We start from the raw sequence: 26,478 nt of genomic DNA on the forward strand, positions 1-26,478 counted from the left end.
TTTTGCCTACATATTAAAAGTGATTTAAGGGAATTCCCTGGCGGTCCAGTGGTTAGGACTCGGTGCTTTCACTGCTGTGGCCTGGGTGCAATCCCTGGCCGGGGAACTAAGATCCTGCAAGCCGTAGGGTGTAAACAACAAAAAAAAAAAAGAGAGAGAGAGAGAGATGTAAAATAGTTACAATTAAACATATTTTTAGTAAACGCATTAAAATAGGAGATGAAAATAAATCTACTAGAAACTTTGGCCAACATTGTTACTCTAATTAAACATGAAATTTATCTTTGTACTTCCTGGAAAGCAAGACAAGAAATGTGGGAAAGAAGGGGTTATATAATTCTCATTGTTTGTTGAAAGGAAACAAACCAGCTTGTCAAGAGGAAAGTGACTTTTTTTCCTGGAACTAAATTGTGTGGGCACTTATACAACAGACGTTATTACATAATGCCGTGGACAATTCAACAGAAAACGTAGAGATGTTTTTCATGTTACTGTTTCTTAAGCAAACCCTTAATTAAAGCAAGAGTAAGGGTTTTTAAAAGAAAGGGCAGCCTGAGTCCTCACCTTCTTGGCTTCGTAGCATGTCACTGTGCTCAGTGTAAGGTGAGAAGAGGATGTGTACACCTACCCCAGCTCCAGTAGGCTGTGCTGCCCTGAAAGTCCTGTAAGCCTAGGAGCTCCATGCAGGTGTCTTTTGGATGCTGTCTGGTGTCATGGGCTGCACCTGTTGTCTCTTCTTATGCGAAGTGCCTTTCCCTTCTTGAGAACTGCCTCTTACGGTCACTCAGATAAGATAATGAGAATGGTGCCTCCTGGAGTTATAGGATATGGAAGCCTTATTTTCTCTTAACATATACAAATTTACGACTTAAGTCACTCCTGGAATGTTTCTAGCCCACTCAGCTCATAGTAGTCATTTTCTCCTTTGGACCATTTAATATTCATTTGAGGGGAATAGTGTAAAGTAGTGGTAAAGAACTGTGGCTTTGGAGTCAATCCCAACTCTTCCACTTGCTAGCAGTGTGATACTGGGCAAGCTACTAAACTTTTTTAAACCTCAGTTTTCTAATCTATAAAGTGGGGATATTGTTAGTGTTTATAGCAGTGTTTTGACATAATGCATGTATGCATTTGGAACATAGAAAGTGCTCAATAAATATTAGTTGTCATTATAATGATTATTTCTAACTTTTCTTTCCCTGTGTTGAACTTTTGCATTGTGTTTTTACTTTTTTCTAATTGAGGTATAATTGACATACAACATTATATTAGTTTCAGGTATACAGTGTAATGATCAGATATTTGTATATATTGTAAAATGATCACCACAGTAGGTCTAGTTAACATTCACACATAGTTACAAGATTTTTTTTTTTCTTGCAGTGAGAACTTAAGATTTACTCTTTAGCAACTTTCAAATATGCAATACAGTATTATTAACTATGGTTGCCAGGCTGTGAGTTACATCCCATGACTTATTTAGCTTATAACTGGAAGTTTGTACCTTTTGAGTCCACCCATTTTGTCCATCCCCCAACTGTTTTTACTTTTTACTTAGCTTCTAGTCAAGTTTTACATTTTCTGTGGGCACTCAATAAATATTTGTATTTGACCGACTTTGAGTTTTTGCTTTAAGGCATAACACTAACTAGTTTCATATAACAAGTTAAAAAATGACAACCATGAAACTGTAAGGCAGTTTTGTGACTTTTTCAGGGAACTAATTTCTGAACAGTCTATACTTGGAACAACTTTATAATGTTAAGGAAGCATTTAACTTTGTTGTTGGAGCTAACCAAATGTTACCGTCCCACATACTTAGGGCTAAATGCCTGGGATTTAGTCAGAAAAAGGAAAGGTTAAATAACGCCATATGGGCAAGCTCATATGTAATATCTTTTTTTTTTTTTTTTTTTGCGGTACGTGGGCCTCTCACTGTTGTGGCCTTTTCCGTTGCGGAGCACAGGCTCCGGACGCGCAGACTCAGTGGCCATGGCTCACGGGCCCAGCCGCTCCGAGGCACGTGGGATCCTCCCGGACCCGGGCACGAACCCGTGTCCCCTTCATTGGCAGGCGGACTCTCAACCACAGTGCCACCAGGGAAGCCCCTCTAATATCTTTGATGATTGAGAGCTACTGGAAAAAGTAACATTTTCCAGGGGCACAGAGGAAACATTTTTATACTTCTTGCTATTACAAAGTCATACTTTTCCTCTTGCTCCTTTCTCTGTATGTTAAAGTTTAATTCTAACCTCTTTTTTCTCTTCATATTTGCTATATAAACTTTGTATTAGTTACCTATTGCTGTGTAACATATTAACCCAAACTTAGCAACTTAAAACCACAAACATTTTATTCCCTCACATAGTTTCTGAGGGTCAGAAATCAGGGAGTAGCTTAACCAGCTGGTTCTGGGTCAGCGTCTCTCATGAGGTTGCGCTCAGGGTGTTGGCTGGGCCTGCAGGTTTGGCTGGACTGCGGGATCTGCTTTCAAGCTCCCTCTCTTGGTTATTGGCACGCTTCACATTTTTGCTGGCTCTTGATCAGAGGCCTCCGATTCTCCCCATGTATACCTCTCTGCAGTAGTGGCTGCGTACAACATGGTAAATGGCTTCCCTCAGAGAGAGAGAGCAACCAAGATGGCAACCTCAGAGTCTGTAACAACCTAACGTTGGGTGTAACATACTGTCACTTCTGCCATACCAACCCTGGTATAATGTGGGAGGAGAGAACACAAGGATGAAAATACCAGGAGGTGGGGACCATTGGGAGCCATCTTGGAGGCTGGCTACCACCGACTTCGTCTGTTAGTAGAACTTCAGCTGTTGTCATGATATGTAACCACTCCATATGTAATGGCTTATCTTTTGGGTTTTTCTGTATCATTTCAAATTCCTATTGTCTGAAACTAAATTTATCATCTCCCTTCCCATGCCCTTAAGTGACTTAGGTTTACAACCTTGAAGCCATTTTTTTCACTTTTCGTTTCCTTCCTATCACTGTTAAGGTCCTAATTTTATATTTTGTTTCCTCAGAATCTCCCAAATCATCTTTTTTATATTCCTATGGCTGTCATCCTAGTAAGTTCCTTACTGCTTCACACCCACAAGTAAAATAGCTGCCTGGTTAGTAGCCTGGCTCTGAATCTCTCCTTTCTAGTCCATTTTATATGATTCTATCAGACCAATCTTCCTGAATCCTGACTCATTATGTCATACCTTGTGAAATGTCCGTTAAAATTCAGATAATTTTTCTCGAGATCCTTAGCCTCTTGGGTGTATGTAATAGTATTGACAAGAGGGCTTTTGTGAGAAAATCAATCCATTATGTACTCAGACTTATTTACGACTTAAAAATGATCTTGAACATGACAAGATGATGAAAAGTGTATTTTTTTTAAACTTTTAAATTTAAACAGTAAGGTTTGGGAAAAAGTTACAGTCTGGTTTCATTTGGGGGGGGACAAGAAATATTTGAATTGTTTTATTGATGGTTAATTGCTATTATAGAAATCAAAAGATTTTCATAGCAACAACGAAGAAGAGACTTTTTCTAGAGGGTTGGGAGTTTATTTGGTAGAATGGTTTATTCTGGGCATCGTGAGAAGTATACATTCAAACAACAAGCCTGAGGGTCAGCCCGTGATTTGGGATCTTAGGAGGAACACTTTTGTTTTGTTTTCCCAACTAGAGCCCAGGCTGACCAACAGATGAACTTGCTTATTGTTTCCCTCTGCCTACAGAGGGATGGTTTTTCTAGGCCCACTTTTCACTGAGGATGCCTCCTGCTGGGACCCAAAGTCTTGTCTTCTCTCCCTTCGTATCCATAAAAACCCAAACCCCTTCAGGTTGTGGAGATGGGCAATGACACCCACCCCCACCCCTGCCCCCCCGATGCTCCCTCTATCCCTTCAGCCCTAGCCAAAGCCTGGGCAGCTGCTTACTTCTCTGCTTTTACGTTCTTTGGTTATTGGCTCCTGGGATCTCTCTTACTCGGCCTTATAGAGCAGGAGGCTTTGGGGATCATGTAGTTTGCCATACCGCTGGAAACAAAAGTTATCATATCTTTCAAACTCGATGAATGCAACAATTTTTCACAGTTCTTAGGAATGTACCATTATCTTGCCATTAGAAAACCTTATATGATAAACCTTGGGTTCATCAAGAAGAAGCTATTTCTTATTCCCGAAATAAGACTCCGAAGTCAAGTTTCTACCCATTGAGCACATTACCTTAAAGATTAGAGAAAAGTCTGGATTTTAATTTGTGTGACTTATTCTGAATTTAACACCCCCCCGACCCTTTGCCTTTCTTCTTAGGAGAAACAATTGCAGCGCTTACAGATATGAGCAGCTTGAATCGTCCAGAATCTGATGACCAGATCACAATTTTTACAGATAAAACAGGAGTTATAAAGGCTGCAAGATTACTTCTTTCTTCAGTGACAAAAGTGTTGTTGCTGGCAGACCGAGTAGTCATTAAGCAGATAATAAGGTCAAGAAATAAGGTACTTACTTTTCTGATGTTTCTACTTGTGTCTTTCAGGGTTGTTCAAAAAATTTTTTCTTCTTTTTTTTTTTAGGTTAACTGCAGGTAATTCAGCAATGCTTGTCTGTTTTAATTGTTTATTATTCTAATTGTCTATAGTTTAAAAGTGATGTTTCATCTATACCTGTAATTCCTAAATGTATATACTGGGCTCAAACTTTTGAATGCAAATAACATTTCTTCTCAGAAAACCATTATCTACTCGTTGAGGTTTATCGGTGAAAACTTTTCGTGTGTACAAATGTGGGAAGGAAAGCTGAGCACCATGACAATGTATGCAGTAGAAACCTAGCTGAGAAAAATACTGAATTCCTCAGTGCCTTTTTTCCCCCAAGTTAGAGAGTAACAATTTATATGCTTAAGAAAAAGCTCAATTACCTGAAACCACAATTATCCACATTATAAAATTTCTGTATGCAAAGTTCCTAAATATTACTTAATAATCGTAAAATTTAGAGAATAGATTTTAACTCTTCCAGTCTAGACCTCTTTCAGTCTCTCAGATAATGGCCATGCTTCTCCATCAACAGGGAAGCCAAGGTGTGTACATTTATTTATTTATTTATTTATTTAGCTGTGGGTCTTTGTTGCGGCAGGCGGGATCTTCGTTGTGGCATGCGGGATCTTTTAGTTGTGGCACGCGAACTCTTAGTTGCGGCGTGCATGCGGGATCTATTTCCCCGACCAGGGATGAACCCGGGCCCCCTGCATAGGGAGTGTGGAATCTTTTCTTTTTTTTTTTTTGCGGTATGCGGACCTCCCACCGCTGTGGCCTCCCCTGCCGCGGAGCACAGGCTGCGGACGCGCAGGCTCAGCGGCCGTGGCTCACGGGCCCAGCCGCTCCGCGGCATGTGGGATCTTCCCGGACCGGGGCACGAACCCGTGTCCCCTGCATCGGCAGGCGGACTCTCAACCACTGCGCCACCAGGGAAGCGCGGGAGTGCGGAATCTTATCCACTGGACCACCAGGGAAGTCCCAATCACCTCTCTCCCTGGATAATCCCCTAGGCAAAGAGGAGGGCAGTCAGCCAGGGAAGGGATCCTCCCACTGATTTGAGGACAAAACTACCTGGCTAGTACTGAGTGAATTGAAAAGTGTAAGTTTAAAGAGAAAAAGAAATTGGAGAGGTGAATCTGACAGTGCTAGAGGAATAGGAACAAACCTTCCTCTCTTTGGAAGACGGAGGTTTTGCTCAGTGGTGGCAATCTGCCTTATCTACGTTAGTTGCCTAGGCTTCCTGAGCTGCCCGGGCAGATTAACATGCCAAATATCCATCATATCCTCATTAAAAATAAGTAAACACAGGCTATCTGTGTTTTCCTTACCTATCTTGGTCTGACTAAAACTAATCCAGTACTGTTATTTTAGAGAAAAGTATTTGAAAATATGTTTCACATCTATTTACTTTACTTCTAAATATCAAGAAAATGCATAACATTGTCTGTTGGCTGTGTTACAAACATGCTCTCTATCTACCCCTGGTTGCCCAAAGCTTCTTGGCAATTAACTTATTCACCACAGGCAGTTTCTGACTGATCCAAACTTTTCCTACTCTTGAAGTCCCTAATCGCCCTTTCCACTCCTCACTATGCGGGTGACCTTCCTTCCACTTTTCTGAGGAGGATGGGGTTCCCCCAGTTCTGGTTCACTGAACCTTAAAGCTTCTGTGTATCATCTTTTATCCTCATCTCCCTCCTACTTCTCTGAAGATTTGATTACCTTAGTCCTGCCCATTCCCACCTTGTCCAGACCTTGCTGCATAAATGATCTCTTGCATATTTAGTCATTTCCTTTACTTTTTCCTTTAATTTTCAAGTAAGCCCAAGTCTTCCCATCCAAAAAAAAAATCATTCCCTAGATGATTCTAACCTTTGAATCTGCATCTACTTCTCTGAGTCCTTTCTTCTCTGTCTTTTCCTCAGACTCTTTCTCAACTTTCCCCTAGAATTTAGAACTTCTCTTTTGTTCCTCTCTTGGCTCAGGTTTGATGTCTCAGTCTCTTTCACATCTAAACCTGATAATAAAATAATGTCTATTTTGCAGGTTCTTGCAACTATGGAAAGACTGGAGAAAGTGAACAGCTTTCAAGAGTTTGTCCAAATATTCAGTCAATTTGGAAATGAAATGGTGGAGTTTGCACATCTTACTGGAGATAGACAAAATGTATGTGTTTACCATATTTAAAAATCTTGAGATACATTTATCGTTTTCAATTTGGATAGAGGTGTGATCTTTGTGATCATTTGGGTTGGTTTTTTTTGCTTATTAAATCTATAACCTTGCTCTTGAAAGCCTTTCATAAATAAGCCAGGATAAAGTAAATAGATCTGTATGCCTTTTTTTGCTCACAGATAACAGTTAAATATTTTCCCACCTCACACACTGGGAAAGGTCATACTTGCCTTCAAGGCCCAATTCAAGTACTTCCTCTTTCACAGAACTTTCCATTTGACTCTTCTACAAGGGCTCAGGCAAATAAATGAGTCATCATACATATCCTGATAGTATTTTGTTATATATCTCTTATTATTCTTTCTGTAATTTGTTATATATTATTCTGTTATTATATCTTTCTATAATTGTTCTATATTAGATTAATAGTAATAACCCAAGCATTGGGTGATTTGCATAGGCTATATGTTAGCTACTTAATATTCATGATCTCATTTAATTCTCAGAACATCCGTATAAGGTAGGTATTGTTATTACTGTTTCACACGTGAGGAAACTGAACTTGAGAAGATAATAAAGTTTCCCAAGGTCACTTTTCTAGCAGGTTGAACTCAATTATGTCTGATTCTAAAGCCTGTAGTTTTCAAACCGCACCATGATATTAGTTCTTTGTAGGTCTGTTCCCCAATTCAGACTGTAAGTTCTGAAGTTTAGGGAGGTGGAAAACGATGTCAAATCCAGGATTGACTTTTTCTTGTTGCTGGGGTACTTGTGCATGAATTTATCCTGTCAAGTTAAATATGTAATTGATCTCTTCATGAGATGCTTTGGTATAGTCCCATAGGCCATGGTTTTGGGTGTGAACTTTCCTGATTGTAGCTGGAGTTGGAAGGTGGATATTGGCCTGGAAAGTGGCAGGCTGGATTATATGCTTCACTTAGTGCTTCTTGGACATCTGGGTTTAATGAGGCCTATGTTTCGTCCTGTGGACCAGCCCTCTAACAGATTGAGATGCCATCTTTTTGGATCACTTGCTATCAACATACAATATATGGTGTAATGTATGGCTTACAAGTGTTATGTATACACACTTGATGCATTGTCAACTAGACACACAGGTTTTTTTGCTAGAAGTCCTGTCCAGTATGTTAAAGACAAGGAATGGATGGAAATTTTAGAAGTGACCTCAACCTTTATTTTTGAAAGATACTCCTGATGGATGATAATCACATGTAGGATACAGTCCTTTGGAATGTTACCTTGTGACCTGAATTAGCTTTGGAGTTTTTTGCAGTTTCTCATTTACTAGATGTAACTTTGCTTCTTTCTTTCCTATTAAAGAAAGCTGTATTGGGATGCAAGTGAATGAGAGTGGTATTATTATAGGGATAACTTTGAATCCACTCTCATTTATTAAAACAAATAAAAGGAAATCACTTTCAAACTTTAGGTCTTTGTTATTTGTATGAAAAGGCTTTTCATCCAACTGACAAGTGAGAAAAAAAAATTGACTAATGTGACAGGTAAACATTTTATGTAATCCAAATTTCAGCAACCATAAGTAAAGTTATTGGAACACAACCATATTAATTTGTTTATGTATTGTCTAGGGTAGCTTTCATACTACACTGGCAAAATTAAGTAGTTGTTTCAGAGACCAAATGAACCAGAAAGCCTCAAAAATTTGTTATCTGGCCTTTTATTGAAAATTTTTGCTGACCCCTGATTTAGATGTTTACCAAACTGTTATGAGAGTATTCGGTTGTAGATTTAATCAGCAATATTTGGACATCTTCTGTGATAGCACACATTCATATCAAGGGCTACATGAAGAGAAACCAAATGGAAAAAAAAACCAACCCCAATACAGTGCCTACTTCAGAGTTTATATTCTAATTGGGGAAAATTATATGCCCAAGAAACATCTTAAGAACATTTTAGAGCAGCATATTGGCTAAGTTTAGGATTAAAACAACAACAACAACAAAAAAACTTGAGATGAATATGCACTTAGATGGGATTAATCAGACAAGATCCCTGAAAGAGTTGACTTCTAAGTGTCTATTTTGAAGGAAATAATGGTCCACAAATGCTCAGTAAATAAGTCACTTTTAATTAAGTAAAGCATAGAATGGTTGTTTCTGGTTGGGAGTGAGGTGTGTACACATGGGCAGAATGTCAGGTGTGCAGGCCACCAGAATGTGAGCCACATGGCAGCCTCTCCCTAGGTCTCAGTTCCTGGCTGTGCCGCCCTTAGTAAGGGCAGCTGTTTCTTTCTACTCCATTGTGTTGATGTATTTACGTTGAAGTGGTGACATTTTATAAAACATTTATTCTGTTTTTTTTTCTACTTTGTCACTTTTTTAAAACAATGTTACTTAATTGATGAATATTGTTATTATGGAGTAAATTATTTCTCAAAAAATGGAGTTGTTTACATGATCCTAGACTGCTCAGTGGTTTTATTCCATGTTTAGGATTTGAAAGATGAAAAGAAAAAGGCAAAAATGGCAGCAGCTAGGGCAGTTCTTGAAAAGTGTACAATGATGCTTCTCACAGCTTCAAAGGTAAGAAAATTTTTGTTTTACTGTGTTGTAAATTAATTAGAAAACCTGATTAAATGCATCTAATTTATGTATTTTACACTCTAAAAAGATGAAAGTGATAAATTGGAATATGGGCTATAATAGTTAAATTTCAGTTATTCTTTAACAAGAACGTTAACTTCCATCCCCAGTTCCAAACATCAGGTAATCTGTGAGTCAGCTTTGAGCAACTAAGCAGAAAATGGCTTATTAAGTGCTGTGAATGGAGGCCTGTCACACATGGTCACTGCCTGTGGGGTTTTGCTAGTCTCATTGGGGAGCCAGCACATGTGCTCTAGAAAAAGCTAGGCAAGTTAGAATCTGTTAAGTAACAGTGGAGTATTAAGTCAGCCCTTAGCTTGTTTATTCTGTAAATTCATACCTCTAAGTCCTTGTTCTACTTTTAACAAAATTGTCAGTCAAGAGCTTGTAATTTCAAACAGCAGTCGGCCAGCAGATTGGTACAATTCAAGAAAGAACTAGTAAACATCTCATTAGCAGTTTGTTTAGGATTGCCTTTTCTGCTCGGAGTATTGCCTCGATGCTAGGATCAGTGAAGCCACAGAAACAGGATTCACTGGAGTCTGCTTGGAAGGCTCTGTTCATAGCTAGGCCCTGGAGAAGTTTCTCCTTTACATCATTTTCTAAAAGTCAAAGATGAATCCACAGTCATAAAACGTCTGTTCATTTTTCCTCATTCTTTTTTAGCTCTTGCACATATTAGGCAACATTTTAAAAGTTTTGATCATGATGAAGATAATAGGGTTGCTTTTCTTATCAAAAATTTTAAGTAAACATACTAAAGTATAAAGATATAGTTTTGCACTCTGCCTTTTTCACTTAACCTTGCTGTCGCTTTTTACTCATCCTACTTCCACTTTTAGTGAGGAGAAGCAGCTGGGTGAGCCAGGGACACGGGAGATTTTGGTAAAGAACCATTTTTATTAGCATGGCATATTCTCTGTAAGATTTTGTGTATTATGATATGGGCCGAATCTTAACATAAAAATTTTCAATTGTTTCAAAGACGTGTCTCAGGCATCCCAACTGTGAATCAGCCCATAAAAACAAAGAAGGAGTATTTGACAGAATGAAAGTGGCATTGGATAAGGTAATTGAAATTGTGACCGAATGCAAACCAAATGGAGAGACTGACATTTCATCTATCAGTATTTTTACTGGAATTAAGGAATTCAAGGTAAGAATAGAGAGAATACATTTTGTTTTTTCTTGCCATTTCAAAGAAGCATCATTATATGTAGTATTCATAGTTTTGTTTAATATTTTAGAATAGATGCTTCACAAAGGCAGATATTTGTCCTTAAAACAATGCCACAGTGTACAAACTTAATATCCAGTAACATAAAGCTTAGTGTAGTTTGTACAGAGAACTCTGGTCTAGGGTTATAGTAGCTACTCTGGCCCTGTTTAGCTGTATGGTTTAGCTGTAGCCTGTTGTCCTCTGTTTAGAAGTGTTCCCTTCCCAGCTCTAGAGCAATTCCATACCATCATGGATGATTACAGACAGCAGAACTGGAATCTGCTGGAATTCCTGCTCTTCCTTGTGCTATAGAATAGATACTTTGAGACTGTAGTAATAGTGATAGCATTAATGATACTTAAAAATTTTAAATGAACAATAATACATGCTAACATTTATTTATTTATTTATTTATTTATTTATTTTTTTTTTTTTTAAGATTTCTTTTTTTTTTAATTTTATTTTTTTTTTAAACATCTTTATTGGAGTATAATTGTTTTACAATAGTGTGTTAGTTTTCCCTCTACAACAAACTAAATCAGTTATACATACACACATGCTCCCACATCTCCTCCTTCTTGCATCACCCTCTCTCCCACCCTCCCTATCCCACCCCCCCAGGCGGTCACAAAGCACAGAGGTGATCTCCCTGTGCTATGCAGCAGCTTCCCACCAGCTATCTAATTTACATTTGATAGTGTATATATGTCCCTGCCACTCCCCCACTTCGTCACAGCCCACCCCTCCCCCTCCCCATATCCTCAAGTCCATGCTCGAGTAAGTCTGTGTTTTATTCCCGTCCTACCACTAATCTCTTCATGACATTTTTTTCCCTTAGAGTCCATATATATGTGTTACATGCTAACATTTATCAAGCACTTATTCTCTGCCAGCCCTGTGCTTTAAATGTGCGTGTGTGTGTGTGTGTGTGTGTATCTCAATCTCACAAGAACTATTATTACTATTCCCATTATACTGTTGAGGAGACTGAGAAACAGATTAAGTAACTTGCTAGCTAGAAAGTGCCAGAGTTAGGATTTGAAAGTTGGCAGCCTGACTCCAGAATCCCCACTGTTTCAGGGGAGAACTCATCACAACTCAGAGATGGTGACAGTGCTCTTTAGTGAGAGCAGTGTCTAGTCGGGAAGACCCAGGAAATTGTCTAACACAACTCCCTCATTTAATAGGTGGGAAAATGAGGGCCCTGAGAAGTTCTCTAATATGCTAAGGCTTGCCTCCCTCTCTAGTAGCCAGGGCTGTGACAGGGATGGTATTCTTTCCATCTAAGTAGGAACATGGGGTGGAAGAAAGTAATGGAAAGAACATTTATTTTTAGGCGTCGTGCTCTCAGTAAGTATTTTCTCATTTAATCTCTAACTTCCCTTTTAGATGCATATTACTATACCCATGTTTTTGAGGAGGAAAGCTAATATGTGGTGGAACCCTTGTTTAGAACCAGGACTTTCTGATCCCAAAGTCCATGACCTTTCAGTTTATACCTCTGAGTCTGTTTATATGCTGTCTGTCCTACCCCCACATCCCCTCCTGACGGGGAGGAAGCTACCGGGACCAGTCATTCTTTCAGAGTTTTTATTACTGAAAGGAATCTTAGAGAGAATTTTTCTAATTCCCTCTTTTTGTTAAGGCTGAAGGGATAGATGTCAAAGGTCAAAGGATAACAAGGAAACAAGTGGGGGTAGAGCCAGGTCTTTGGCCTCCTGGCGCTGCATTTCTGGTTGCAGGCTAACTAGGGGCAGTGTGGTACCCGCGGCCGCTGCCGACAGCTCTGGCTGCTGGTCTTTTCGCCAGCAGGCGCCCCGCAGAGCAGAGCGATCATGAATAGACTGTCCCCCTGTCAGTGGTTATCTTCTTTACATCCGTAGAGGGAGACTGGATACTTTATTTGTCACTTCGAATATATGAACAGATCTTATGAAAACACGCAAATAGGTGGCTTTCAAAAAAAAAAACTCTACTAAGTTGTTGTTTAAAAACATATATATGTTCTCTTTAAAGGAAAATTAAAAAGTTTAACATGAATGGTATGTGGACTGATTTTTATGTTGTAATTCTGTTTAAATCCTCAAATTCTCAGGTTCTCATTGTCCATCCCATACCTCACTTTTATCCATGTTCTTTCCTAGCTTAAGAAAAAAAGAAAAAGAAAAATCCTGTCTCCATAGAACAGAGCGATTACTGGAGATAACTTGGGCCAGGAGGAGAAGGGGAAGCTATTACTTCCCTGTGGCCTCTCGACCTTCCCAAATCTTGGTATTTTCAGGGATCATGTTAAAATGGGTCATATGTAAGGATTAATTTAGAATGACAGTTGTGAAAGGACTTTAAAGTGTGCAATGAACGTAAGTTATCCTTGTCAGCGCAGGAATTGTGCCCACCATCAGGATCATCACCACCTACTGCCTCTCAGCCCAGGTTGTTTCTGTGACATATTTCAAGGGCTAGAGGTTAAATAAGGTTGAAGTGACATTGCATATCTCGGAAAACTGAGAGAGAGAAAATTGTACTAGTGAACATGTGTACGTCACACATTCAGGGAACTCTAAGCACAGGCTGGCTGAAGTGAAAGGAGGTTTAGGAACTCAGAGAGATGAGGTAGACTGTTAGCAAGATATGTAAAGACAAGACCTTGGAAGGTTTTGTGTTATGCGGTACAAGTTTGGGCTTTTGGTTTCATAGGTAGGTGTTGAGCCAGTTAGAGGGAGGTGGCAGTATCTGAAGAGTTACGTTTTAGAAAGATGATTGAGGTCCCCTGGTAGAGAATGTTTTGGTCAGGGAGGTACTGTTGGGGACATAAGACAAAATGTAGGGAGACTAGTCTCGCTGAATTAACGAAGGAAAAATGGATGCCTTTCCTAGTCCCTTCTATATACCCCATACCTTCCACACCATTCCCCCTGGGCTCAACACATTCGTTTTTGGCTGTAACATCTTCCAGGGCTTTGCCTTGGCATTTTGTCAGATACACATCCTTTACCTGGAAGCTGGTTCATTTTTCCTACCAGTTGGTACGTGATAATGCTCCTCCTGTCTTAGTGTTCATTGATCTTGTAGAAATGCTTTGTTAACGACCATAGTAATAAAGCTCCGCACGGCCATTGGTGGCTCTCGAGCAGTGTGTACTCCTGGGTTAGTGGACAATAAAGTCATCCCTGGACGCTGTATTTCTCCTGAGCTTTCAGACAGGTAAAGAAATTGCTAGCGTCTTCCTGGGCCCTGGGAGAAAGCACAGCCCATCTGGTTAGGAGGGAATGTTGACTCATGGATGTATATCCTTTTTGTTCTCAGATGAATATTGAAAGTCTTCGGGAGAATCTTTATTTTCAGTCCAAAGAGACTCTCTCTGCGATGCTGGACGCCCTCTTGGAGCGCACAGAGGACTTTACTGATTGTGCCTATACCAGCCACGAGCACAGGGAACGCATCTTGGAACTGTCAGCTCAGGCCAGGATGGAACTGCAGCAGTTAATTTCTGTGTGGATTGAAGCTGTAAGAGCTTTATTTCATCAAAGTAAATCTTCTGTAATAGCTTTTCCCTGGAGCCCTGAGAGTTGTGGCAGGCGCCGTCACCACCAGGAGTGTGAATGTGGTCCAGAGTGGGCCCAGGGTGTCTCATTCCTTTTCTGCCCCCTACTTGGCCAAAGCATCCTTCCCATCAGCACTCACGGTATTCAACATTTCTAGGCCTGTTGTTTCTCATCCTGGTCAGTCTGGATTCTGTGCCACCATCACCATCACTAGTTCACCCTGTGGTCCCCACTCTTCCACCAGACTCACCTCTGGAAATTCCTCCCCAATATGCTTCTTCAGAGTGAAGAGCAGAGGTTCAACCAAGCCTAGAGGTTCTTGGGACCTGAGTCTTACTGCCGGAGCCGTTCAGATGTGCACAGTTCTTAACTCTGAGGACAGCTGATTTACTGACACAAGGATTTAGAAAACTTACTGAGGTTTAGATGCAATGAAGACCAGGGTAGATCCAGCTGGCAGGTGAAAGATTTTTCACTTTCGCACAGATTCCTGGTCTCAGAATGGCGGGCAGCCACTTTAAGAGCCTTAAACAGGCTGCTGGTGCGCTTCAAACGTGGGATTTATTTGGGCAAGAGTGGCAAGGACTGACAGAAGTGGTACAACACAGGAGGTGTGCACCCAGTCTCTTCTAGAGCGTGGATTACAGATTTGACAGGTAGAGCCCTGAGACATGTCTCTGGCACCATTTATTTATTTCTTAGGCCTAGGATATGTCAAAAAAGTATTTAACTTGGTTTACAACATACAGCATGGATAGGTCAGATCTGGAAATCATGGACAAGAGCTTAGGCAGTAAAGATGAAGAAGGGTGAATGTGCCTGAGAGGGTCCAGCAGTCTGCTTCCTTGTGAAGAGATTGATTTATGAATGAAGAGTAGTATAAATCACAGATTTCCCTCATATTTTCTTGGCATCACAATATTGCAAATGCTCATATTAACAGGGAAACTTAACTATGGTAGAATGGTGTCAGGGATAAAAAGCAGTATTTTGTGTTTAGTTTGAATTGTCTATGTGATATCTAATCTGAAGTGTAGATTGCTTCAGAATTAAATTTTAAGCCAACATGCAACATAAAGAGTTTCTGTGAGGAAACGCTCTCTGTGTTGGGAATCCAGTTCTATCAATACTTAAATTTGCAGTTAGCACCTTTCACATGTTTCACAAGCACTTGGATTCTGCATGTCAGATGTATTGTTCATTCATTCACTTTTTCAGCAGTTGTCACTGAGTGCCTTTTATATGCCAGGCACCGAAAACCTAAAGATGAGTAAGATAAAATCTTTGCCTGCAAGAATTTTGCAATGTAGAAAAATGTGGGAAGGTGTGAGACGAGTACAAAAATCTTTGTAAGTGTCCTAAGAGGAAGTACAGATCATGTGTTGAGAGAGTTTGAAGGAGGTTGAATTTGTATTTATCGAGAGGAATCAAGAAGCTTCATGAAGAGATTGACATTTAACTGATTTATTCATTCAAGGAATTGAATACCTGCTACCTTCCATTTGCTGTGCCAGGTATTGTGCATTCAGTGGTGAGCAAAATAAATGTGATCCCAGCCTTCACAGAGCTTACCAAGGCCTAGTGAGGAAAATAGACTTTAAACAACAACAACAAAAATCAAAAGAACATATGTAATTGCAAACTAGGATGATTACTTAGAGAAAAGGTTAGAGAGGGTAAGAAGAGGGTCTAATCTAAATTGTGTGATCTAAGAAGGCCTTTCTGACAAAGAGACATTTATGTAAGGACTTGAAGATGAATAGGGTTTTAATTTTTATCTAGGTTAAGAATGAAGAGATGAGAATTCCAGGCAGAAGATAAAACACGTTAGTTTTAGACATGATAAATTTATTAAAGAAAATTAGATTTAAAAAATTCACCTGTTTAGAGTAGAAAAATGTAACTAAATAACTAAAATTCTCTTTTCCACTCTAACCATAAACAGGTGAATTTTAAAAATCTACTTTTCTTATAGTTCACAGATGATATTAAAAATTTATTATGCTTGTAGTTTGAGTAAAATTGGAATTGCAAGATGAAAAAGATAACTCTTCACATGTACTTTTAAAACTTTTTAGCAAAGCAAGAAAACAAAGAGCATCGATGAAGAACTGGAACTCGCTATATTGAAAATCAGTCACAGCCTCAATGAACTTAAGAAAGAAGTAAGTATAATTTGAAGTCTAGCCTCTTTTAATTCTTTGCAAGTTGTCATGTTGTATGGTATATATAAAATGCCTTAGCGTTAGTATGTTCCTGTGCCCAGAAAATATTTGTAAAGTTTTCCTTTGACCTAGTTATTTTGAAGCCACTGTTTTCTTAGTGCCATCATTCTCAAAGCTTGTACACAAATGTTTATAACAGCCCGAAACTGGAAACAATCTAAATTTCCAGGGAATTCTCTGGTGGTCTGGTGGTTAGGACTTCACGCTTTCACTGCCAAGAGCATGGGTTCAGTCCCTGGTTGGGGAACTGAGATCCTGCAAGTGGCACGGTACGGTCAAATAAATAAATAAATATCCATCAACAGGGGAATCAATAAATGAATTTTGGTATAACTATATCAAATGCTATTCAGCAATATGAAGGGACACGATCGATACGGGTAATGACGTGGACGAATTGCTTAACGTTACACTGAGTGAAAGAAGTCAGACACAAAAGTGTGTGTGTGTGTGTGTGTGTAATTCTATTTAGAAAAAATTCTTAAAAAGGCCAAACTGATTTATAGTGACAGAAACCAGGTCAGTGACTGCCAGGGGTCAAAAGTAGGGGGGATACTTACTACACAAGGGCATGGGAGAACTTTTTGTGGTAATGGAAGTGTCGTAAATATTGATTATGCTGGCAGTTACTTGGGTGTAAATGTTTGTCAAAACTCATCGAACTGTACCCTTGGTACATTTTGTTGTATATAAATTATACCTTAATAAAGTTGATATTTATTTTTAAATGTTCTTTTGGCTATGAAGATTTCCCTGTTCCCTGGATGAAAACTTTATCATCTAATGACTTATTTGGTCACTCTTAGGTAATTGAAAGTCACTTTAAGTCAGGGCTTTGTGAACTACAGCCAGGCTGTTTTGATTAATAAAATTTTTTTTGGGGGGGGACAGAGTTCTGCCCATTTGAGTTGGGTAGTTGCGACTATGTGGCCTGAAAAGCCTAAAATATTTACTCTCTGGCCCTCTACAGAAAATGTTCACCAATCCCTGCTTTAGGTCATAAAATACAAACTCAGTTCCAACATGAGAATATTCGTTCCAATATATTAATCAGTATTTTGATTCATTCAATTGTAGGACTTTGCTTCTGTTCCCCACTCCTCCAGCCCACGTAGGGCTTTTGAGGGAGGTGTGGTCTCTTGTCTCTTTTTCAGGCCCTTCATCCCCTATTATCTAGCTTCTCTTCCAGATCTTTGTCAGGTTGTGGCACAGGGAAAGAAGCGAGGAAGTGGGGAGTTCTTAGTGACTGGTGCCCTTATGAGAGGCACTGGGCTCGAAGATGTTTAAAGCTGACTTTCCCTGTCGTGAATACTTGAGTGTGCTCTTCAGAGGCTCTCCTGGTGCCTCCCCTGACCAGCCCCTTACTTTGTAACTTCTGTGCCACGTTGCTCCCTCCATTCTGGGGTGTGCCTGGGAGGGGATTCACAGCGAGCACCGGAAAAAGCCTCCTCACAAAAACCTCTCTTCTCGCTTATCTCTAATTTCTTTGTTCTTTTATATTTTTTAAGAGAGTCAAGGGCTCAAGAGAATGAATTGGAGTTTCATATATAAATTGTCTGGTGATGTTTCATTGACCTCTGTTGAAACCTTCATTTTAACATCCTATTAAACATTAGAAGGATATGGTCTTCTATGGTTTAAAGAAAGCCTACTCATTTTTTCCAGCCTATTCAATTTTAACTAAACTATTGTTAAGACTGTGGCTATCAGTTGAACATAAAATCTTTTGGTGATAGACTGAGTGGCTTTCCATAAGCTTCATTTTCCTTACCTCTGAAATGGGTATAATAACATCAACCTAGAAGAATTTCTATAAGGATTAAGGGAGATAATGTCTGTAAAGCTACTTTCAGTACCTTGCACAGAGCAGGAACTTCATGTTTATTCACCTTCTTCCCTTGGAGTTTATAAGTTGTCTCCAGAACCATTTGTAAGATTTACGTGACCTTCAACAAGTCACTCAGTCTCTAGGGACCTGTTTCATAGTTTGTAAAATAAAAGGCTGGCATTAGCTATTTTCTATGACCCTGATGGTTAAACAAAATCTTTTGAATTCTTACGTGCATTTGATTTCCAAAGGAAAATGCATTTTAATGTCTTTGTTTCTGACTGTAATTATTCTCACTTGATTTTTTTCATGAACGTGGACTCCCCTATTGTTAATTTTGTACAAAGTCCTGCAGTTTGAATGGACATTGGATTACTTCCAGGAAAAAAAGAATCACTTCATTCAAATAGGCTTAATTAAAAATCAGATTTTCCTTAGGACAGTGTTATTAAAAATAATCTCTTTCTGGTGAACCCCCAAACAACCTGTCATAACATTTTTTTTTAAAGGCAGGATAAGGAGAAGAAAAGATTTTGGAGCTAATAGTATGCAAAGATGTTCAGTGAGAGTGAGCAATGCTTAAAATCCATTCCACCTAAAGTTAAATAAAACCTTGAGGTTTTCATTCTCCTTTTATCCATCATTTCTCCTGTGACCCAAGAGTTAGACAGTAAAGCTGTGGATAGCAATATAAACTGTGAGCCCCCGAGGAAAGGGGTTGTGTCCTACTTGTCATGTATGTCCAGCCTGTAGTTCAGTTCCTGTCATAACGTAGGTATTTAATAAAATTTGTTGAATATATATTTGACTGCACCTCACAATGATACTTTTTCAAATGTCTGTTTAAAAACTTATTAATGATAATGAACTGCCGTCTGATTTTCCTCTTAATATGCAGAATACCATCCTCTTCATACTGTTCTATTTCTCACTAACTTTAAGAATAGCAGAAGCATTTTGTAAGTAAGAGAGAAGCTGTGTGGGAAAGAGCTGGTTGATAACAGGATGAGAAGAGGATCAGGCTACTCTCCCAGGATGACCAGTTATCTTCTGCAAACAGGGTTACCGCCTACACCGGGGGACTCAAAGATGTCAATATCCCTCCTGCCTTTGGGAGAAGTTGCAAGCTCCCTGGGGCTATGCGGTTCTATCACCACAGGAAACTTTACACTTTCCCCTCAGCAGATCAAGTGGGACTGATAGGAGGTTGCTACTCTTTAGTTTTTAAAGTACTCATGAGGTTTTTGGCCACAAAACCTTATTGTTTGTTGTCTTTTTTTCATTACCCTTCACTCCCCACATCTGCAGCTTCATAGTACAGCAGCTCAGCTGGCAGCAGATCTGGTAAAATACCACGCTGATCATGTGGTTCTCAAAGCATTAAAGCTTACTGGAGTAGAAGGAAATTTAGAAGGTTTGGCTGAATATGCCTGCAAACTCTCTGAACAGAAAGAGCGGCTTGTTGAGGTGAGCAATAGGTTGCTTGTTAAAGAAACTGTAGTTTAAAGAAAGCTGTACTATCATCAGGTGATATGAACACACATACAGTTTTTGGTTTACTCATAAGAGCGTTTTCTCTCTTGCCTTTGGAATTTTAAAAATATCATGTTTATCTGCTCTGTTCTTATAACAATTTGTCCTCTAAAACAAAACAATAAACAATGCTAGAACCCACAAATGCCCTTCTTAACCTTCTTCCTTATTCCATCAAAGAGATTAGATCTTGGAGTAGAGCAATGGAGATACACCTTGGAGATATGACCTTGTTTGTATCTGAATCTTTGGAGTCTCAGCAGGAAAGAAATGGCACATTCAAATTAGGTTAATTTTAAGAGGGTTTAATAAAGGAGCCATTTACAATTGCATGGATAGGATGTGGGGAAACCATGAGAGTACAGGAATTGGGGTTAGTGACAGCAGAGCTGGTACTACTCCTACAACCAAATTAACAGGGGGAGTGAGTGGTTTCTGGAAACTGGAAGGGCACAGAGTCCTTCAGAGAGCCTTGAGTAGTTGTGGTTTTAGGACTAGACACAGAGACAGCCCACGGCAACCTGCAGGGAAAGAGCATGAGAATAAAGGCCCTTACCCTCCTCATCCCTGCTGCTGTATTGCTGGGGCTTCCCATTGGCCAAACACAGCTGTAGACCACATAGGTCAGTCTCCCAAGAAGAAAAAAGAGCGGATATGGAGGGACAAAGAGAAGACATTCAGCACAGTATTCCTTCTCGGAATCTCTCCTGTTCTGCCCAAATCTTTGTTGTTATGTGTTACTGGTGCTTTACCTGCCCCTTTTGTTATATTTCCAATTATTGATGGATATTGTAAGCCTTCTACCTGTTGAGAATGTCAGACATCTGCTAGTAAAGAAATGTATACTTAACCCTTGTACACGTGATGAATATATCCCCTTGTATATATGAGGTACGTCCCAGCCAACAGCACAGATATGAACCATCTAGCTGTGTTTATATTATCTAATGTCCCCTGCTCACTGAATCTCACATACTAATGGTTAGGAGGAACTTTTAGACTAACTAAGCTAGCTTCCTCTCCTTTATTTGTTTACATCTGAAAACTACTAGGGAGCATTCTTAAAATGACTGTAGATACATCTCCTTTTAAAAATAGATCTGATGCTGTTTTGTTTATAAATCAAGTATTATGACTGCAGGCAAACTTTCTAATTATAGGAATCCTGCAGCAAATCTTTTTAAAAAGTGAAAAAAAAATTTTCCCTAATTTTCTGTTTTAAGCCTCAAGGAATTATTGAAAAATTATTTTCAAAAATTTTCATTGATACAGGCTCTTTACTCATTATATCAGTCTTTCCTCATCCAGTGTTATCTCCAGTAAAAGGTGTGTTAATTGACAGGGAGAAGTGTTATTTGTTGGCAGAAAGAAAGTGTAGCTTGTGGTAACTGACAGTTTAGCTGAGAGACCTTGGATAAGTCCTTCTCTGAGCCACGTTTCTTCATGCATAAAATATGTGGGCACTACAAGGTACTTTCAGGATTCCTCTTGGTTCTAATATTCTGTGACCACCTTGCCATGATCAGATAGGAAGTAGAAACAGTAGGGTATATGCTAATAAACCCGTATTTGTTCCTGCTTTGCTACTAGAGAATCCGTTGGTAACCAATGCAATATTATAATAATCTTATTAATGTACAAATTTATTTTTATAGGTTTTAATGTTTTATTTTCTTTGTTAATTATAAAATGATGCTATGTATTGTGAAGAATGAGAAAGTTGAACTATAGAAATGGTTTTTTGTAGACCTGTCGATTGTTGAGGCATGTGTCTGGGACAGAACCTCTTGAAATAACCTGTATACATGCAGAGGAGACATTTCAGGTGACTGGCCAGCAGGTATGATCAACAGCAGATCGTTCCTTCCATATTATGTTTTATCTGAGTGTCATAACAAATTGTGCACAAGGAAGACACAAATGGTTCTGCATAACTACAGGCCAAATCTACTGAGAGAAATGAAGGTAATGGAATTTTTGTTGGTAGTGTGCCAGAACATTCCATTGGATTATCTGGTCATCTGCCAAATTAGAGATTGGCTCATTTAATTGATACCCTAGTTTATATCTATTTAATTGAAGCTGTTTACAATACAGGTCGTTATAACATGTTTGATAACTAAGTTATCATTATGTGATAAGCCATAAAAATACATGTTTTGACCCAATAATTCCTAAGGACATAAGGAGATTAAAAGAAAAATAAAAACAATACTTGTTACATTACTTATAATAAGATTCAATTAGAAGCAAAATAACAATCTTAAGTTAGGCAAATAATATATTATGATGTTATAGTAATAACTTTGATAACTAGAATTAGCAACATCAAAAAATGTTTCATTAAAATGTTAGGTGACAAAAGCAGGATACAGATTTGTTTATATGCTATAATTGCTACTATATAAAATGTACATATATAAGAAAATGGCTATAAGAATGTGCAGAAACAAAAGTTCTTGTTAGGGAGAAATGTGAGCTATTTTTTTCTGAATTCTCTATAATATCACTTCATTTTTAGAATTTTCAAAAGCATTTTAACAATTGATATCACATTTAATACTGTCTCTGTCAAATTAAGGGAAAAAGGGAGGGACAGAAGTTCCTTTCCCTTTTAGGTCTAAGCTCTAAAATACAATTTACCAGGTGTATTTGTTTCATTCATCATGGCAGCCAAAAGGACTTACTCCTTATTGCATTGTTGGATGGTAGATGTCGAGCCCCTGGATTTATAGTTGAGAACAGCAAAAGCAACTTAGAGACAAAGGTGGTGTGTGTGCCCTCTAGCAGACCCAAGTTGGATGCTGGAAGGATGTTTATGCTCCCCATGGAGAATAGTATCAAAAGCTTCTCACAGAAACAGGAACTATCTGAGTGACCCTCAGCAGTGACCATTGGCTGAGCATTTTATTATAACCAGAGGATCTCTGTTTATTGGGAGAAACCAAGGCTTCAATATTTACTTGTCCATTTGGGAGTCATATACTTGCCTTGGCTATAAATGTATTTCAGTAGAACTAAAGTTTGACTCTCCTGCCATATACAGTCAGCTCTTGTTATTCTCAGGCCCTGCTTGCTATATCCTCAGGCCCTACTTGCTATTTAGTTGTAATTCTCTGCTTACAGTTTTCATTGCAGCAGGGATATTAGGAAAAGTATATTTTCTTTTCCAGGATGGTGATAGATAGAGCCTGCTGTCAATTTCTGTAACTTGAGAAGCTTTTTCTATTCCCATAGCCTCAGCTTTTATTCCTAGTCTTGACTATCTGTCTCACAAAGGGATAATTCAAGAAAACAGAGCATGCCTCTAGGAGAATTTATATTACTTCTGGATATCTCTGCTTTAGTAATGTCATATTTTTTTTTTTTTTTTTTTTTCTGTACGCGGGCCTCTTACTGTTGTGGCCTCTCCCGTTGCGGAGCACAGGCTCCGGACGCGCAGGCTCAGCGGCCATGGCTCATGGGCCCAGCCGCTCCGGGGCACGATCTCGCGTCCCCTGCATCGGCAAGAGGACTCTCAACCACTGCGACACCAGGGAAGCCCCCAGCAATGTCATTTTTATATTTCCTTTACAATGTTACAGCATATCCAGGGCACAGTGGAATAGTTTCCACACTGTACAGTGGCTCCTGGTTGAGAAGGCGGCACTGCTGCATCTAGCTTGTAGTCCATGGAGAGCCATGTGCCCACATTCCCTGAAGATGGGGAACCTTGTTCTACTCTGAAAGCTGCCACCTGCTTGTCAAGCCTGTGCCTGTGGGTCTATGCTCACCCAGGAGGAGCGCCTAGTCTAATTCTCTCAAAGGCAGCCTGACTCTGACCATAGCAGTTTCTTTTCTTTTTTTTTTTAAATTGAGGTATAGTTGATTTACAATGTTGTATTAGTTTCTAGTGTACAGCAAAGTGATTCAGTTTTATATATATATATATATTTTTTAAAATTTTTCTTTCTCATAGTCTTTTTCCATTACATATCAGTTTCTGAAACCTCTTCAGTGACTTCCTATCTCATTCAGAATAAAGTCCATCTTTACTGTGCGTGTTTGTCCATCACGTGGCCATTGGTGACCTTACCTTTTTTTCATGTCAGTCCAGTCACACTAACCTACTGGCTGTTGTTAAAATGTATCAGAAATGTTGCCACCTCATTCCCAAACGACTTTCCCTAGGTTTCCCTGTGACTCCCTCCCCTTCTTCAGTTTGCTTACATGCCACCTTTGCAAGTGACCACCTAACTTAAAATACTGTGACTGCCTAACACCCTCCACCCTCCTTACCTCTTGTTTTTGTACGTATCATTCATCATCTAAGATATTTCATAATTTACTTACATGTTTTTAATTACCTGTCTCCCCACATTATAATATGAGCCCCATGAAGAGAGGAACATTTATTTGTTTCATTCACAACTGTTTCCCCAGCACCTGGAACATGGGTACAGTGCCGGGCATATAGCAGGTGAAGGAAGAGTCATATATTAGTTACTTGGTATCTTTGAGTCTCAGTTTCTCCAGCTGTAAAATGGGAACAGTGCTTATTGAGAAGGATAGTATTTTGTTTGTGTGTTTTTGAGGATTAATACTAATGAATATCAAGCACCTATCACAGTACCTCAAGGATATATCTACCATGTCCTCATAGGTGTATGCGTACGTTACTACTACTACCACTACTACCACCACCACTACTACTACTACTACCACTACCAGTACTAATACCAATTCTGCTACTTCTACAACTACTACCAGTACCAGTACTAATACCAATGCTGCTACTACCATCATCACTACGACTACTGCTACCACCACTACTGCCACCATTACTACCACTATTACTAATATTACCACTACTACACCATCTCTTCTTCTGCAGTATACAGTACACTCTTTGTAGTCTGAGTATAACTGAATTATGCTATGGAAATAACTTTGTTGAAACAGAACTTTCCTTGAATAAAGATAATTGCTCCCTGAATAAAGGCTTATATATAATAATGCCTACTATTTATCTATAGATAAGATTATAAGAAACAGTAAGTTTTGTATGTCCATACTGCCCAACATGGGGCTTATGTGTGGAAATTGCTTTGTAGTTGTGTCATTGAGTGACTTGAACAGTATAGGCTTAAGTTTGGTTTCCAATATGATTCTGAGAGGTAAGATTTTGAAACTCACACCTGTGTATATTGTTTCTTTAGATAATTTCTGCTGCTGAAACTTTGACATTGCATCCATCTAGTAAAATTGCTAAAGAAAATTTAGATGTATTCTGTGAAGCCTGGGAATCCCAAATTAGTGACATGTTAACACTGCTGAGAGAAATCAATGATGTGTTTGAAGGAAGACGAGGTGAGAAACTGTCCATATATTGAAATATGTTAGTATTTTAATGTAACTATTAGTTTTCTAATGTCAAACCTCAGATGCAAAATGAATAACTTGTTATAACCCAACTGGGTTATTTTTATAGTAAAGTATCTTCCACAAAAAATTATAAAAATATTATTTGTCCTGCATTTTAGTATCAAAGCAGTAAAATTTGTTGTACAACAGTATACTAGATTCCTTTGAATTAATATTAACAGTCTAGTTTTCTTATTGAAATTGTCATTTTTATATTTCTTATAAATTGTTTTTTAGATTTAGTACATATGCTCTTCTGTAATACAATAATTCTCTGATGTAATTCTACTAACTTCATAATGAAATGAATGTAGTTATTTGATTTTCGAATTGCTTTCCTTCCACTTGGATGGAATCTCTTTCCTTGATGACTACATAATCTTGGAATATTTCCTTTGGTGGGTAAGTTCATTGGTATTTCTACAACATGTAGAATAGCACCATACAATGTACAGAAGGCATAATTTTTACTCTTTATTTTACCATCAACTTGGAGTTTTGTTTATTTCCCATTGTACTGTGTATCCAGTTATCTATGTTTATGTGTTCTTATGTATTTCCTTTCTAATGGCTTCTGTTAGTGTCGAGCATGCTTGTTTTTTTAAATTAAAATGTCATTTAAAGTCATAATAACATCAAATTACATATTTATGTTTACTGAATATGAATATCTAAACATTTCATATTTTAAAAAATGCCCATTTAGGGTAATTGCTGATTTGCTTAAAAATCAGGGAATGGTAGACTTTGTAGATATTACATAATTTGTAACGTGTAATAAATGCTTACCATGCTTCTGCATTTAAAGATTTCTGTGATAGCTAGTCTGAATGGCATATCATTTTGATGCTATGATAAAGTACTTACAGCTGCATGGTTTTTTTAAAAAAATATAAATTTATTTATTTATTTTTGGCTGTGTTGGGTCTTCGTTGCCGTGCGCGGGTTTTCTGTAGCTGCAGCGAGTGGGGGCCACTCTTCATTGCGGTGCGCGGCCGTCTCATTGCCGTGGCTTCTCTTGTTGCGGAGCACGGACTCTAGGTGCGTGCGCTTCAGTAGTTGTGGCACAGGCTCAGTAGTTGTGGCTCGCGGGCTTTAGAGTGCCAGCTCAGTAGTTGTGGCGCACAGGCTTAGTTGCTCCGTGGCATGTGGGATCTTCCCGGACCAGGGATCAAACCCATCTCCCCTGCATTGGCAGGTGGATTCTTAACTACTGTACCACCAGGGAAGCCCTGCTGCATGGGTTTTTATGTGAGGCAAGTTTTATATATTAAAAGGTAAATTGATATAATTGATCCATATTTAAAGAAGAATGATCACTTTGCCGTAAGACTTGCTTAAGAAACGAAGAGAAGAAGCTTCCTGGTCTTTCTGAGCA

At 38.9% G+C, this 26,478-nt stretch overlaps 1 protein-coding gene across 6 annotated transcripts in view; it reads left to right on the forward strand.

Annotated features, from left to right (window-relative positions):
- CTNNAL1 (catenin alpha like 1) overlaps window positions 1-26,478 on the forward strand; it is a 59,381-nt gene that overhangs the window by 18,996 nt on the left and 13,907 nt on the right. For 3 of the 6 annotated variants that reach the window (XM_067040996.1, XM_059072250.2, XM_067040997.1), the window contains 9 exons: window positions 4,319-4,506; window positions 6,592-6,711; window positions 9,198-9,287; window positions 10,333-10,503; window positions 13,873-14,073; window positions 16,190-16,276; window positions 19,473-19,631; window positions 21,445-21,537; window positions 24,896-25,046. In XM_067040996.1, coding sequence (XP_066897097.1) covers window positions 4,319-4,506; window positions 6,592-6,711; window positions 9,198-9,287; window positions 10,333-10,503; window positions 13,873-14,073; window positions 16,190-16,276; window positions 19,473-19,631; window positions 21,445-21,537; window positions 24,896-25,046 — 1,260 coding nt within the window. The remainder of the gene's footprint in view (window positions 1-4,318; window positions 4,507-6,591; window positions 6,712-9,197; window positions 9,288-10,332; window positions 10,504-13,872; window positions 14,074-16,189; window positions 16,277-19,472; window positions 19,632-21,444; window positions 21,538-24,895; window positions 25,047-26,478) is intronic. The other 3 variants (XM_059072251.2, XM_067040998.1, XM_067040999.1) reach the window with 2 other exon arrangements.

This window comes from Kogia breviceps, chromosome 8, assembly GCF_026419965.1.
Source record: "Kogia breviceps isolate mKogBre1 chromosome 8, mKogBre1 haplotype 1, whole genome shotgun sequence".
Classification (NCBI taxonomy): domain Eukaryota; kingdom Metazoa; phylum Chordata; class Mammalia; order Artiodactyla; family Physeteridae; genus Kogia; species Kogia breviceps.